General features: G+C 34.7%; 1 protein-coding gene across 2 annotated transcripts in view; it reads left to right on the top strand.

Moving 5' to 3' along the window:
* The window catches only part of LOC106876902 (cilia- and flagella-associated protein 337), a 70581-nt gene that overhangs the window by 40779 nt on the left and 12339 nt on the right, over positions 1-17463 (top strand). The window contains exons 15-22 of one of the 2 annotated variants that reach the window (XM_089365442.1): positions 1792-1900; positions 2634-2740; positions 5163-5266; positions 7713-7770; positions 9232-9340; positions 11516-11678; positions 12782-12933; positions 14392-14536. In XM_089365442.1, coding sequence (XP_089221568.1) covers positions 1792-1900; positions 2634-2740; positions 5163-5266; positions 7713-7770; positions 9232-9340; positions 11516-11678; positions 12782-12933; positions 14392-14536 — 947 coding nt within the window. Of the gene's footprint in view, positions 1-1791; positions 1901-2633; positions 2741-5162; positions 5267-7712; positions 7771-9231; positions 9341-11515; positions 11679-12781; positions 12934-13870; positions 14028-14391; positions 14537-17463 lie in introns of those variants that run through there. The other variant, XM_089365443.1, reaches the window with a different exon arrangement.

Below are 17463 nucleotides of genomic sequence, written 5' to 3'. Positions count from 1 at the left end.
ACAACTCATAGTTGTTATATTTTAGCCACCAATCATCTCTGATCAAATTTACCCATGATCTTATCAGCCTGTCTTTCATCCAGCCACAGTGTGTTCAGACTACATTACCAAAAGTGTTCCTCTTTAAAAAGAATGCAAGATGTGATTTTTAAGATGATATGGTGGACTGATTTTTATCAGGTAGATCAACGAACCATATAGCGGCTACCTCATTGCTTCATCAACTCCTAGTATCCTTTTGATGTAACATCCATACAAATTCTCTGTGAAAGGAAATACAGAGGTTGTTTCCTTTCAGTTATCTACGCAGGACAAATCTTACAAATATTTGCAGGTGTTTGGTCCTTTCCCTGGCAACTAAGTTTAATACCATTACCTGGCACTTGAGTGCCTATAGCTGAATGCCCATAACAGAATCCACTTAATTGCAAGTTTTCAGGCCAGGTCTCTAGTCTGAAGAGAACTTCTTCCCATGAACTTTAGATCCTTAAAAAGGGTTGTGGGTGTTGCACTTCTCCCTCTGACAAACTTTCTTATAAGTATTTTAAGACATGCAATGTTCAGTGTCATTCTCAGAGTCATAATGATAAGCTTGTAAAAGAATGTGAACACATTATATATAAGTGAATAGTCTAGCACTATACACTCAACCATACACACACACACACACACACACACACACACACACACACACACACACACACTCATACACACATATGCCACAAACACACATTACACATATGATAATATATGTTGAGTTAAAAACAGTTGTTTATATTGTATTCATTATTTCAAACTTGTGAAATGTAGACCTGTAAAATACAATTGTATTTATTTAATTTTGTGGTCACAGTTAAACTGCATCTGTTGGTTGTTTAACTGATTTAAATTATTCATATGTTGTACAGGTCAGAGGTAAGCTGTGTTGCAGCTGTTTTCTTGTGTTAACTAAACATAAAAACCTCTGGCCTGCAGACATGCTGTCTTCGCTTTCTGCTTTTTCTACTGCTACTACAATGGTCTATGTTACTCAAGGATGGCTGCTCTTATGCCACCTCAACTCAGACCCTACACTTTTGACTCATTCATCTCTCTTTTTGTCCTCTATATTGTCTCCATCACATCCAACCCTGCACTAATCTCTGTGTTCAATTCTTCCAGAAAGTCAGCTCTCTAGAATTCATTTTCTGTATATACGTCTCCTTCATTGGATGCTAAACTTGGCTTGCGAAGACTTGTTGGGGCATTGAAAGCGAAATCATGATGGCACCTGTACCAGTGGAGCACTAAGAGCACCGTTCGAGTGTGATTGTTGCCAGAGCAGCTGTCTGGCTTCCGTGCCAGCGGCATGTAAATAGCACCATTTGAGCATGTGCCGGTGGCATGTGAAAAGACATTTGAGCGAGATCGTTGCCAGTGTCGCTGGACTGGCTCCTGTGCAGGTGGCACGTAAAATACACCATTTTGAGCGTGGCCGTAGCCAGTACCACTTGACTGGCCTTCGTGCTGGTGGCACATAAAAACACCCACTACACTCTCGGAGTGGTTGGCATTAGGAAGGGCATCCAGCTGTAGAAACTCTGCCAAATCAGATTGGAGCCTGGTGCAGCCATCTGGTTCAGCAGTCCTCTGTCAAATCGTCCAACCCATGCTAGCATGGAAAGCGGACATTAAACGATGATGATGATGATGATGATTTCATAAAAGTGTAATCCCTGTGTGCAATGTGTACATGCATGTTAAAGCTCATTGAGTTTCCATTAAATGAATTTCCGCTAATCTCTCTTTCAGGCCGTGCCTTGTGTCACTCTTTGATATCGCTACATCTCATTCAGATCCTGTAACCAGTGTCAAGTACAATAAAATTTTCAAACATATTGTTACTTCTTCAGAAGGATCTGTAAGTAAATGTTTTACATACAAAAAAAAAATTTTATTTTCCCCTGCTCTTTCATGTCCTTTGGTTTTCATCTCTTTTCCATTTTTCCCACATCAACTTTATTAATTTTTATAAGAAACTGTTGAGAAATTTAAATATCCACCAGTCAAAATATTCTGGAATAAATCTGTGTCAATGCTAAATAGTGTGTTATGAAATATATTAAATATGGAAATGTGTTTGGTGTTATAATATGTTTGTATGATGTAATGTGATGTAATGCACTTTTATCCATGGCAGGAAATACCCATTTTCCATGCCAGCATGGGTTAGCCAGTTCGACGAGCTATTGAGCCAGAGGACTGCACCAAACTTTACTGTCTGTTTTGGCATGGTTACTATTGCTGAATGCTGCTCCTAACACCAACCACTTTGCAGAGAACATGAGGTGCTTTTAATGCAGCACAAGCAGCAGTGAGGTCCCCAAATAACTTGCAAGACAAGACCCCTAAACTGAGATGGAAGTGGTGTTGAGGAAGGTGGCTTTGTGCCAGGTGGTGACAGGTTAGAGTATGAATAGAAGGACAGAGACAGGTGTCTTGCTGTGGTTAACCAAGTTGGAAATGGAGGGAGTGAGAGATGTGTAATAGGACAGGATTTTTGGTGATAACTATTTCAGTAACAAATACAATTTCAATGTATTTTAAATCACTTGTATCTATATAGTTATAATTTTAATATTTCTTGATTACAGGAGGTAAAAGTTTGGGATGTTGTAACTGGCAGTTTTATCTCTCAGTTTGGTCATGCGCATGGAGAAAAAGCTGTCACTTGCATGAATTTTGATGAAAGTTTAAGAAGGTGAGAATCTGTTTACAAACTCTTGCTTACATCTGTAAACATTTACAAATTGCATTAATCCAACTGCAGGCAGTGAGTTTCCAGTTTATATCAATAAACTAAGTTTATTTACATCCTATATGTATCCTTGTACTGTACCGATCTTTTTCACACACTCTACCAGTATCTTTTATGTCACAAACACTGTATCTATGTAATCAGTTTTTACAGACTAAATACGAAGTAGACATTCATAAATCATCTAAAGACTGTGATTGTTTACTTGGCCTCTGTTCATTGTATCTGTTGCAAGTTTCAAGGGACTGAATAATTTAAAATTTACCGACATGACTGTGTGATGCAGAAGTTCACTTCAGAATCATGTGGTAAGGAGCTCTGTCCCACTCTGTGGACTTTGTCAGCTTGTGTCCTCTACTATAACAGAGGGTGAACCACTATGTTGTGAGTGAAATTGATAGATGGAAGTGGAAGCCGTTAGCATTGGGACAGGCATGCAGTCATAGAAACCATGCCAAAAAAGCACTGGAGCTTGAATGCAGTCTTCTGGGTCATTGAATCCTGACAACATGGAAGACAGACATTAGACGACAACGATGACTTTTTTCTTTTCTTTTCCATGCTTGCATGGGTCAGACAGAGTATATTGAGGCAGATTTTCTACAGCCAGATGCCCTTCCTATTGCTAACGTTCACCTGTTTCCAAGCAAGTTAATACTTCTCTATGATCAGACGTGACTTCACAGAATATTGGAAATGAATGACATTCATTTACAACAACCATGTGATAGTGATGAGGAGTCACAAGCATGCATGTGCTCATGCACAAACACACACACACACACACACACACATCACAGGCTTCTTTCAGTTTCCATTCACCAAATCCATTCATATATATATATATATATACACACACACACACATATTAGATAAAGATAGTTATGGCTGGTCTATGGGGCTACCCCGAGTTTCATGTCCATCTAGCATTTTAGCTTTATGGTATTTCTTCAGACTAGAACCTCTCTTCAAAGTGGATAGAGAAGAGACCTCGTAACTTGTTATGTATGTGTGTATGTACACACACACACATGCCTGTGTATTCGTGTGAATGAGTTCACATTTTCTCTCATCACATGTGTTTGCTGACAGTAAACAACAGTTTCACTATCAATACAGGTGATGGTGTCAGTGGCAGAGTGGTGGTGGTGGTGGTTGCAGTGATAGTATATCTGTCTGTTCAGTCAACTTTTATAATCCATTCTAGTACAGTTGTTCATCATCTGCAGTGTGTGTTTGTGTATTCGATTGACAAACTCTTGTGTTCCAAATCAACTTCTGCTCACCTTGTTTACCCAGCAGCACCTTCTGTCCTGTAAAATTTACAAGTTGTGACTAATCCAATATTTTTAAATGGCTGGGTCGGGGTGGAAGACATTCTGCTTACTATTCCACAATGTCATTATAAACATAAACAATCACATCACTGAAATCTTGAAACTATGAGATAATGCATGATTAATTCAAAGCAATGTGAATAATTAGAAATGATCTAATTATAAATCCCACAGAGAGATTTATGCAGCAGTGTTACGATAAAGCAGTTGTAAATTGTCAACTTAATGTGACAGTCCCAATTTGAATAAGTATTATGTTTAACAGACTACGCTGAATGCTAAAGGCTTTATCTGGCCATATCTTGCCCAAATATTCTACTTGTTATATGTTGAAACTGGCCAGATCCAACCTCTCACACTTACCCTACAATGTCATTCTAAAAAATAAATAATCACAGCATTGAAATTTCAAATCTACAAGATGATTAATTCAGAAGAATATCATTGTATGAGCAATACAATTGGCAGAATAACCTGAAAACTGAAGGGTTAAAAGCTAAGAACAGGAAAATGAGTCAATAAATTGAAATTTTAGGATAGGAAAACATGAAAATGCAGTTTGGAGTGGATGGTTGAAATATCTTTGTTATTTTCACCTGACAATGTTGAAGACCCACCTCTAATACACTTTCTATATTTTCTAAATACAATCAACATGGATTTATCTCCCTTACTTTTATATTTTAAGCACACTGAGAGGATTTTTTTTGTCTATTAATTGCAGCAATAATCCTAGTTAATCAAAACTTTTCAACTCACAGTATTACATGTGTTAAACCCTACTATATCTGTATTTAGTATCGAGAATACTTGCCTAGGGTATTTTCCTTCAGTCATATTATTAATGTTCTAATCAGCACCACTATATTCTCTCCCATTTGCAAATACTGACGATGATGTATACTTTGTTTACAATTTGTGACTCTTGCAGTTACACATCCGATTTTCACTTCATTCACTTGGTGACAATATAACATTTACACACCATTACACACATGAGAGACCCTACTGTATTTGTTTGTATTCAGATTGATAACTGGTGGCCAAGATGGAAATGTTAAAATATGGAACTACAATAGTGGACTTTGTTTAAAAGAACTCACCAAGAAGAAAAAGGAAGAACTTATTGATGGTATTTATATTTGCTTTTTGTTTTTGCAGAAAATCTATTCTGTAATTCTTTCTGTTAAGTCTTTCTGTTATTAGAATGTGTGTGATAACATTGATTCACATTTCTAGCAAATGTGGAAATTGAAATATAAATTGCCAAATTTTAGCTGTAGAATTGCTGTAGGAAAATATTAATGTTATAGATATCAATTGCTTGAGGTTCATATGTTCTTTTGAGATGTTATTCTTAATGATCTAAGTTCCATTTATTTAATTCCCATATCTCTATAATCCTTCTAAAATCTTACATTAATGTGTAGACTGTGTCTTGCTGATGGGATCGAATAAAATTAAAACATGTTCAGATTTCTAACTGAAGTACCAAAGGCCAAATTCAGTCCCTACTGCATTTTATAGTTAATTTAAAATATATGTTGTCCCTCTTGCTCTTTATGACCAGAATCACTCATTAAGATAATAATTGTTTCATATGACAAATAATCACTTCATATATCTCTTTACTCTCTCTTTTACTCTTTTACTTGTTTCTGTCATTTGACTGTGGCCATGCTGGAGCACCGCCTTTAGTCGAGTATATCGACCCCAGGACTTGTTCTTTGTAAGCCTAGTACTTATTCTATCGGTCTTTTTTGCCGAACCGCTAAGTTACGGGGGACGTAAACACACCACCATCGGTTGTCAAGCGATGGTTGGGGGAACAAACACAGACACACAAACATATACACACACATACATATACGCATATATACACATATGCGACAGGCTTCTTTCAGTTTCCGTCTACCAAATCCACTCACAAAGCTTTGGTCGGCCTGAGGCTATAGTAGAAGACACCTGCCCAAGATGCCACGCAGTGGGAATGAACGCAGAACCATGTGGTTGGTAAGCAAGTTACTTACCACACAGCCACTCCTGTGCCTATATATATATATATATATATATATATATATATATATATATATTGTTGAGTAGTATATCTCTGGTATATAATCAGTCACAAAATTACCATTGGTCTCACTTCTACTATTGCACTTGACAATATTGATGAGTTAACAGGTACACTGGCCAGAGGCACCTAGCCTTAGTGGTGCAAAAAATTTTTAAAAATAAAAAACCCTTTTCTGAGAGGGAAAAAAAGTATTGCCTGCCATTATAGCTGAAGAGAGGCAGTCGTATCTGCATATGTTTTTTTCCATTTAGTCTTCAAAAGGAGAACACCTCATTTCCAAAATGAATTTTCCATCGTGAGAGCAGCAACTAAAAATTTCACTTTCTGAGTTCAAGAAGGCACCTGGACTGTTAAATTTTTTTAAGATTATGCTCCTCTTAGCTAAGCAAAGTTTGCACTTTCTGTTTCCATTCAGATATGGTTCTGATTGTTCCTGCAGTTTCCAATTAATTTTGCATGGCTTCCCTTTTTTAATCTTCATATATAGTTGGTTAATTATTTAATGTTATGACCATCTTGATCCTAAAAGAGGACCTGTGATAATTTATTCTAGCCTTAAAGAGCAACATATTTCTGCGTATGTGTCCCTCCGTTGCTACTGTTGTTGGGCACCACCACCTCTGCTTTGTAGAACATGGTCTCAGTGTTGCATTGACCATTCACTGGGCACTCATAGCTAACCCTACTTGAGCATCTTGCCTTTGTGCAAGGCTTTGGGACATTCCCTAGTATATTTTCAACATTAGTTACATAGCTAAACAAAACCCTTAAGTGATACTTTTGAATAATCTATATCTATGGAGCTGTATGAAATGCTTATCTACTAAACTAAGGAAGACCCTTCCCATGCAATGGGGAAAACCAGAAGACTTTATGGAAGCACTTTCTTTTGTGGGTGTTAGATCCATAGTGATGGGTCCTTAAACCCACTGACCGCAAGAGCCATATTGTGAGGGTTGGGGTGCACTGTGTCAGAAATGTCTTTATTTAAGGATAGGTTCAAAATCCACTTGCTAGCACCCTTTATGAGGTCTTTAAAATTTTTAGACATTTGAAGAATTTTAAGAAAATGTTTTACTTAAAGAAATACTAAAACTCATTCAGCTTTAGTATTTGAATCACTTCTATGACTTATTTATTTGTGAAAAATGTTTTCTTTTTAAAAGTGTTCTAACTTTAAATGCCTTTTTCGTTTCCATCTCAAATTAATGGTAAGCAAAATTGTTGTTGTTGTTGTTGTTGTTGTTATTTTATTATTATTATTATTATTATTATTATTATTATTATTATTATTATTATTATTATTATTATCATTATTATTATTATTATTATTATCATTATTATTATTGTTGTTGTTGTTGTTATTATTATTATTATTATTATTATTATTGTTGTTATTATTATTATTGTTATTATTATTATTATTATTATTAATTTATTTATTATTATTATTATTAATTATTTTTTTTTTTTTTTTTTATTAACATCATTTTTTCAGAATGTGACCCAGCTGAAATTTGTGACCTGATTTATATAGAAATGAATCGTCGAAGCAAGTAAGTTAAGCAGATTGTGATTGAAAAGGAACTAGATGACTTTTGTTATGGAGTTGAACATGAAATATCCAGCCAAATCAGATAAATTAATGTACGAGGGAGTGTTGAAAAATTCCTGACTTTAAGGGTGTCATGAAAGACCTTGTTGGAGGCCCAACCTTCCAAGTTCTTTTACAGGGCTTAGAAATACTGAAGGACCATTGCCATACATGCATGAATCTGAGTGGGGAATATGTTGGATAAAATCATAATTAACTGATCCTCTTGTATTTTCTTTTACCCAAAGCCAGGAACTTTTTATCACACCCTCATAGCTTTTTTAACATTAGATAAACAAATGTTTCCTATGTTTCCTTACCTACCACTGCAAGTTCTACAAGAATACCATTCTAATATACAAAAGTTGCCCTGTGGACAATTTCTTTTACCTCCTAAACTGCAGCCAATCATTTTGGTTCCTTGTTAAAAGGGTCTCCACCAAATTTGTGTAATTTTCCTACTGACCATTCCTTAACCATGATGGCTCCATAAACATGGATGTTCTTCCTTATGAACAAAACATCCATGTTTGCCTGGTTTGCATCTAATTCTATACTGTTATGTACATATACATACCATGTGCAAAGCACTTCAAACCACTTCAAAAACTGATAAAGCAATCAACCCTGACAGTATTTCATCCAGATCCAGTTCCTCTCCTCACCCTTCAATCTCTCTCTCTCTCTCTCTCTCTCTCTCTCTCTCTCTCTCTCTCTCTCTCTCTCTCTCTCTCACTCTCTCTCTCTCTCTCTCTCTCTCTCACTCTCTCTCTCTCACTCTCTCTCTCTCTCTCTCTCTCTCTCTCTCTCTCTCTCTCTCTCTCTCTCTCTCTCTCTCTCTCTTTTAACATTTGAAAACAAACTAAAGAGTGTCCCATTTCCAAGAAGGTGCATTCTATCTCGTTTACACACATACACGCACACACCACTACCATCACCACAACCAGTATGGCTTCCACAAAAGCGAAATATACCAGAAATTTACTCTTCTATGTTATGCAATACTGGTCTTTAAGAAAATTGGTCTAGGTTAGTATCTTTTAGGAATCCCCCAACCATTAGTCTCCAAGAACTTGAATAGAACTTTAACTTTGCCTGTTTTTTTTTTTGTTTCTTACCTGGCTGGAGAGAGAAAGATCAGGAATGAAGACAGAAAATACATGATTTCCCAACCTGAGGGAAGTGCAGGAGAGAGAGAGTGGGAGACCACAGGATGGAGACAGTGGTAAAATGCCGGGCATACTCACTAGGGATAGGGATCAGAGTATAAATAAGATGGTTGAGTTAAGGAAGAGAGAGATATAAATAGTGGCAAATAATGTTTTATTGAAATTAGTTCAGTTGTTTTGATTCTTTTGAATTCGATCAGTTTATTAGTTAAATTTTAGTTTAAAATTTTTTCGTATCTAATTCTTTTATGAAGATATGTTGTCTCAGTTGGTTGGGACCAAAGAATAAATATATATGAAGATAACTTTGATTCTACTGTCCACTTTGTGCATCATCCATCAAAGAACTGGGAAGAAGACCTTGTAAGATATTTATTATATTCATATTATCTGCATAATTCTGTTTAATATGACATGGTGATCACTCATTAAATCTTACCTGTTAAATGAATATTATTGTCTTAGATTTTATGCCCATAGATACCTGAGAGAGGCAGTATTAATAAACTATAATAAATTAATACTATTAATAATTGTATAAATTCTCTTTTATTTTCTATATATCAATGGATGATAGACTTCTACTTGTTTAAATTGTATTTTTATTCAATGTAGTTAAACATCACATAGTTTCTGTCAAAAGTTTGTGAAATATAACTTGAAATGAGACAGTATTTCACACAGCGGGTGGTAACAATTTTCATTTATAAAACAAGGTTTGATTAAAACATACTATGAAAGATGCATCATACATATTTTCCTCGAATAAATTTCTTGATTTCCGTGTGTACAAACACAAAAAAGGAAATTACTGCTGAGGTAAAAGTAACAGAAATCAATATATATGACTTGTTGGAATAGAGATATAGCAAATTAATGCCTCACTCAACTGAAACATGCATTCTATTAAGTCCCATGGAAACAAGAGTAGAATGACTGGTTCTACTCTGTTTAAACTTTTTATGAAGAGAGGGGAAGTAAACAGTTTGCTTTGGCTGCATTCCATTCTACCAAAGGAAAAGAGAGAGAGAGAACTTTGTGTTCCACTTTGTATAAGCAGTGTATGATTGAGAACTACTGCTTCCTCTTTGGTCACACAAATGGGTGAAAAATAGTGAATAACTAAAATTTGGGTGGTATGAGAGTTGCTATATTAGTTGATTTTTAGATTGTTGAGAAAACAGCAATCAATTAGCATCAAAACAAAACAAGTGGTTGCAAAAGAGCTGATCTAAGTTGCCGGGTGACTGGAACTTTGTTGGAGATCTATACTTTTTTGAAACTTCATAGCAGATCTATACTTTTTTGAAACTTCATAGCAGATCTATACTTTTTCACTGAGCCAATTCATCAACAGGTGTGAAATGTATAGTCTTTGAGATGATGCCAAGTGTCTGGAAACTTGGCTTCACTTTGTGAAAACAGAATGCTAAGCTATTTGACCAGAAAATAGGTAATTTTTAGCTTATAGAAGCAACAGAGTGATATGCTAATATCCTTTGAGTTATCATTGGTGAATGTAGTAAGTTAGAAAACAAGTTGAAACTATCATCTTGGATCTATTATTTCATTTGTATGTGTGTACAGGGTGTTTGGGCTAAATTTCACAATTTTTTAATGTCCCCTTTTTTGTCAAGAAAAGTATGATGTCTGATGACAGCAGCATTGGAGGGAATAAAAATTAAAGTGTAACTGAGAAAAAATTTAACTGACATAGAAGACTGGCAGCCATCTGAATATTGGAAAAGGGTTATTTGAATTGTGATGATTTGTACCAGATATCAAAATGCCAACAACATGACTGTTATTCAATGCTCTGTGAACACAGAAAGGCTGTAGGATGTGAACTAGACAACTGCAACAGAGACTACAAAGTCATGGCTAGCAGGAAGAGACACAGCAGGCATTCTAACTGCATCTGCATGGTGGAATTCATTCACACATCATTGAACAGGATCTTGGGCTCAGTTCAGACAGCTATGTGAAGCTGCTAGAGACAGTGGTTAAACCCTGGCTGGAGAGGATTGCTGCTGGAAGGCCATATGTGTGGCAGCAGGATTTGGCTCCTTGTCATACTTCCAGAAAGTGTCAGAAGTGGTTTGAGAGTTTCTACAATTTCACTAGTCCCAGTTTCTAATCTCCTAATTGTCCTGATTGTAATCTGACGGATTACTATGTGTGGGGCATGATTGAGAAAGACATCAATCATTCTGTCAGCAATACCAAGTTCAAACTGGCGGCCAAGATGAAGGAAGTGTTTGAAGACCTTCCCAAGGATGTAGTGAGGAACACATCTGTCAGGTTTTGGAACCATCTTGAGTCCATGGTGGAAGCTGAGGGCAGCTATTTAAGTAAACTATTCCCAGCCATAATCTAATTTGATATTTTTGAGGGTTTTTAAAAAAAAAAATTTTTTACTTTTGGAAGAGATATTGTGTTTTCTTTTCCTTTTATGCAAACTGTCAAATTTAGCATTGAACGTTGTATCGTGTGTACATATATGCCCACCCTGCATTAATTGTTTCAATCTTTCAACAGAAAAATGGCCATACTGAAGAGATTCTCTGCGTTGCTCAATCTCCTTCTCATATGTTAGCCACAGCAAGTTATGATGGGGAAATCATCGTCTGGAAGCTTATGTCTGGTCACATATTTTGTCACCTCAGAGCTCCAATGCCATTTGAATATCAAAATATTTCAAGTAAAACTTATTATCTTTTAGATTTAAATCTGATTTCCATAAATCTTTATTTTGATAAATATATATGTATGTAGACACATATATACATAACTACATATATACATACATACATACATACATATATAAGTACCTACATACATGTATCAATTATATATATATATATATATATAGTGTTTTTCTTTTTCTCCATTTTTTTCTCATTTTGTTTATCTCAGAAGAAAAGTTGCGTGAGTACGTGAAATGTAAAATATACTTCCCTCTTTTCATTCCTACCCATTTCCTGAGCTTCAACCTAATACATTTCGTGTTTGTTTTTTTAACCTTATATTTGTGCTATATTTTTTGGTACATATATATCACATGGTCAGCCAGACTATCAGATGATGTTATACATCGCTGGTCACAATACACTTTGCATCGTTTTAGCTTTTGAATGATGCCACCCTACTGACTAGGTGAGAAGGCCATCATTCCCAGCTGATCGAAAGGGGAGATGAGTGCAACTTGAAAGGAAGTGTTTTGCTCAAGAACACAGCATGCCACCCAGTCTGAAAATCAAACTCATGATCTAGCAATTGCAAGTGAAACAGCCTAGCCACTAGGTCACATGCCTTCACGCACACAAATTGTAAAAGCACACACACACAGACACACACGTGAGCACACACACATATATATCTGAAAGTTTGTATAATGCTAAATTATGTGAAAAAAAAGGTATTAATCAGTCTCTCAAACGACAATACAATGATGATTTTATAAAAACATACTTGTAATATTGTTTGTACCACAACTTACTATTCTCAGTCAAGTGGAACTTCAATTTCTAAAAGCACAAATTTTTGTTCTTTCATGTTTCTGGAAGGACTATTAATATATTACCGGTTTTCAGCCAAAATATCACTGACATGCCTCACATTGTTTCTTAATTTATGAGTTCCACCTTTGTTGAAATGTAAGAAAGAAAAAATCTGGAGCTTAATATATTAAGCTTTCTAATTTAAAATGGATTTCCTCATTCATGTAATTAAATAAGATTTTCTATCTATTTTTTTACTTCTAACTTTTTATCTATTATTTATTATTCACCTTTTTATTCACAGTTGATGGTGACCTGAGTATAAAGAAACTTTTGTTTCTTGACTACAAACCATCCAATCCATGTAAAGCACAACTGATCTCTACTGGGCCCTATTCTTGTATACATTTTTGGAATATTTTCAATGATGGCCAGCTTCTGGCACAGTTCTCTGCTGTAAGTTTGAAATTCATTATTTACATTTCAAATATCAATATTTGGTTATCATGAAACTCTGCTTTTGCAATTTGTTTAATTATCCAGATGAACACATTCCTGTCGGTTATTTATATACATCAAGGTCTCTAAACATTTAAAGCCATTACTTGGAAGTAGAATGTTAATTATTAAAGAATTTCCCATGAAGCAGTGTACTTTTCCCAAATTCCAAATACAACATTGATAGCTTACTACTTTGTAAATTTTTGTCTAAAGACTGTTTCCATAATTAGAATGGAGTTCCTTCACAGTTTTTCTAACATAAAGAGAAAGAACATTCAACCCATCATTCAATCCATTTTCAAATTGCTTTCTCTCTTTGCTGATCTGTGTGGTTGTTTCTTTGAATGTTGCACTGTCGTATCATTTTATAAACTTTGGATAATTAGGAAATATTTCTAAAAATATTCAAAGAAATAATTGTTGGAAAAAAGCTAACTAGAAATTAATATGCAATGAGGTAAAAAAAAAAAAACTAGTATTATCCATGACTTTTTTTTTCATTTTTCAAGTAATTTAAGAGACTGCTCTAGACATGTTGTGGCCTTAAGGAACTTATACTTTGATGAAGAGATGAAAATAAGACAAAAATGTGTCTGAAGTTGTCTTTCATACTCTATAAATAGAAAACTAATATTAGTCAGTAACTAATATTGTTTTCTTCTTGTTATCACATTCATTTATTACTAGTTGGGTTGTAATGTTCCTTGTATTAAATTGTTAGTACCTCCATATTGTTTCCTTTGTGGCTGGCACTTCTGAAATATTTAACCTCAGATTTGTTTTGTATATAAAAAGAATTTGATTAGTTTCATCATTATTTCCCCAATAAGAAACAGAAAACTTTTGCTTAATTTTTTTAAAACAATTTCTTTTCTATTTCTCTCTCATTTAGGCAACTTGCTCAGACCAGTGTAACTCTTCAACGCTAAACATCCCAATTGATCAATGAGGCATGAATGTCTGGCTTGGGTATTAATCATATTGGTCTTTTGCTAGGTGAAATCTCTCATCTGTGCATGCCATGACTAGAGATGATAGCCTTAGTTTTCCAATTGCACTGGTTGATCCTGTCTGTTGCCAGCTTATTGTCTGTTCATCCACTCAGCATCTTGTGATGTTCACCATTGACTCAATAAGACTCATTTGCCAAAATAGTTCATATCCACCATGCTGCATCCCATGATTTCAATGTACCCTGACTCAGGTAGTTACATGCTATTTAACCCATGTCTTGGACCCTCACAGGTACTCCAGTACACCATAGACCTAGGAACAATAGTGGCTAAGAGGTGATTCCACCTTCTTCAAAACTCTGGCACTCTCAAACCAGAGTCACACTATTAGATGCAGTTTCAAGTAATACTCATTTACAATTTTTCTTTTTTTTCTTTTTTCTTTTGGTATTTTATACAGTGTCAGAAAAAGGGAGCTATGGTCACTAGTATGGCATTGAATTCTTCAAATACAGTGTTATATTCCACTGATACATTTGGTTTTATCTACGCGTGGGATATTGATAGATATTGTGGAGTAAAAGGAGAAGAATATCCACCACCAAGTTTGTATTTGAAACATCTTGTTAATAAAAACAAATTGTACCATTGATTTTAACTAAGATTTAATTTGGAAAAAAAGTAGAAAAGACAATACTTTGGGCCTAAGTACCAATTTGTAGATGGCTTCCTCACTTCCTTCCACTAATCTCAGAAGTCTGAAGATATTTTCCTATAAAAAAATTACTTTTGATGGCTGCTACCAAAAACTGGAGTGAATGCTGCTGCCATTTCTATATTTTCTTCAAAATGGTTACTAGTATTTATGTTATCAAGCTTCAAAAGTTAAATTAATAATAATAGGATTCAACTCAAAATAACTCTTCTGAAATTTTGGGTAGCAGCTACCAAAATTTGGATCTTCATATCATCTTTAATTATAAGTCAGTTGGTTTCATTTAATAAAAAATGTTTTTTTATGGATTAAGACATTATTTCTCCTAAACTATATTAATATTTTAACAATATTTCTATAATCAAACATACACTTTTATTTCTAAATAGATATTTTGTTTAAAATTATTGAGATTTAAAATTCCTCTACTGATCAGTATAATTTCTACTCTAAAATGTTAAAAAAAGGATACTTAATTGGTACAGTTATTGTTTTTATTCTTATATGATACATACATAATAATACAGAGACTTCTAATCATGCACAATGAAATACTAGGAAATATATATCTTGCTGACTTTCCTTTGCTATTGTGAGGTATAGAAAAAAGAATGTTTAGTCAAATTTATTATAATTGCTATATAGAATATACATATAGGCACAGGAGTGGCTGTGTGGTAAGTAGCTTGCTTACCAACCACATGGTTCCGGGTTCAGTCCCACTGTGTGGCACCTTGGGCAAGTGTCTTCTATAATAGCCTCGGGCCAACCAAAGCCTTGTGAGTGGATTTGGTAGACGGAAACTGAAAGAAGCCTATCGTATATATAGATATATATGTATATATATATATGTGTTTGTGTGTCTGTTTGTCCTCCAACATCACTTAACAACCAATGCTGATGTGTTTACATTCCCGTAACTTACCAGTTCAGCAAAAGAGTCTGATAGAATAAGTACTAGGTGATGCTCCAGCATGGCTGCAGTCAAATGACTGAAACAAGTAAAAGTGTAAAAGAGAATATATATAAATATATTTAAAAAGCACATATGATATGCATCCTAAATGAAACAAAATACAAATTCAAAAATGACCTTACAATAGACCGTACAAGTGCACCTTGTAAAGTCCATTATGGGGATGTACACAAGGTCATGCTATTAAGAATAACAAGGCGTTTGTTATTTTAAGCAGGAATTGTTTTCAACTCTTCTCACATTTTTGTGGATTTAAAAGAAAAATGATCTTCAGCTTTTGTTTTGAACATCAAACAGCATTTGACCTTTTCTTTAATTTAAAAATATTTTTGTGATTAAAAAAAATCTGTTACATCAGAATCTTTATAAATAGAAACATATTTTAAAATTTTAGTAAATGAAAATAACAACTATTTTAAAATCTTCCACTTAATTTGATATGTAATTTTGTGGTACATAAAGTGTGTTGATATATTGAAAATATCCATTTATATTTGAATTCTTGTCTGAATGAAAACAACAAGAAAAACATTTTGTTTTATTGCTACCAATATCAGCTGCACTTTCAGATTAGTTCATATTATTATAAGCAAAGACAGTTAGCCAGTGGTCAATTGAGCCTCCAGTTGGGTGGCTATGTGGAGGGACTATTGTAACATCATGAATTATTTAACATAAAATGGAGATTTTTGATGCATACTTATGGAACATAACGAACCCCTAATATGGCTATGCACTTGAGTCAGACCAAAATGGGCACTGTTTAGTTCTTAAGCCTTATGTACATATCTAATTCTTAGACTTGAAAAGTCTGGAATAAAAGTGAATTTTATACAGGAATAAATACCATTATTCTTTATTAAGAAAATTTAAAGATAATTTTTTATAGTTTATTGTTTCATTATACTGTGCCTTGATTCTTTATTTTGGATCTTATTCTTATGGAAAAACATTTTGTGTGGTAAGATGCTTGCTTCCCAACCACATGGCCCTGCAGGGATCAGTCCCACTGTCTGGCTAGCTTGAGCAAATAGCTTCTACTATAGCCTCTGGCTGACCAAAGCCTTGTGAGTGGATTTGGTAGATGGAAACTGAAAGAAAGCTAGTGTATGCATGTGTGTGTATTGTGTCTTTGTATCTGTGTTTGTCCCCCACCACTGCTTGACAACCAGTGTTGGTGTGTTTACATCCCCATAACTTAGCCATTCAGCAAATGAGACTGATAGAATATGTACCTGGCTTAAAATGAAAATAAGTATTTGGTTCGAACTATTTCACTAAAAACTTACAGAGTGATGCCCCAGTATGGCTGCAGTCTAATGAATGAAACAAGTAAAAGATAAAAGATATACCCAAGGTCAATTCTTTCGTTACCATCTTTGATTTCAAATTGCATGCATTTGTACATGCATGCACGCACACACACACACACACACACACACACACACAACAAATCAATTCCCTAATGCAAATGTTTTTTAAACACATGAATCTATAAACTTTTGTAATACCTGAATTACACAATGGTCTGCTAAGTTACAGTTGTCAAGTGGTGGAAGAGACAAGCATCGACATAAAGACACACTCATAGACATATACATTTATATATATACTCAACTGGCTTCTTTCTTTCTCTGTCTACCAAATTCATTCTCAAGATTTTGGTCAGCCTAGGGATATAGTAGAAGACACTTGTACAGGATGCCATGCAGTGAGACTGAACCCAGAACCATGCGGTTAAGAAACAAACTTACCACACAGCAACATCTCTAATTTTCTTTTAATCTTTTACTTATTACATTGTGAATTTTTGTTCTTATTTTATCTTATGTCCATTGTCT

Source organism: Octopus bimaculoides, chromosome Z (genome assembly GCF_046866305.1).
Source record: "Octopus bimaculoides isolate indiv1 chromosome Z, ASM4686630v1, whole genome shotgun sequence".
Lineage (NCBI taxonomy): Eukaryota > Metazoa > Mollusca > Cephalopoda > Octopoda > Octopodidae > Octopus > Octopus bimaculoides.
The sequence above is the reverse complement of the archived record's forward strand: the minus strand, read 5'-3'. Positions and strand labels throughout refer to the sequence as shown.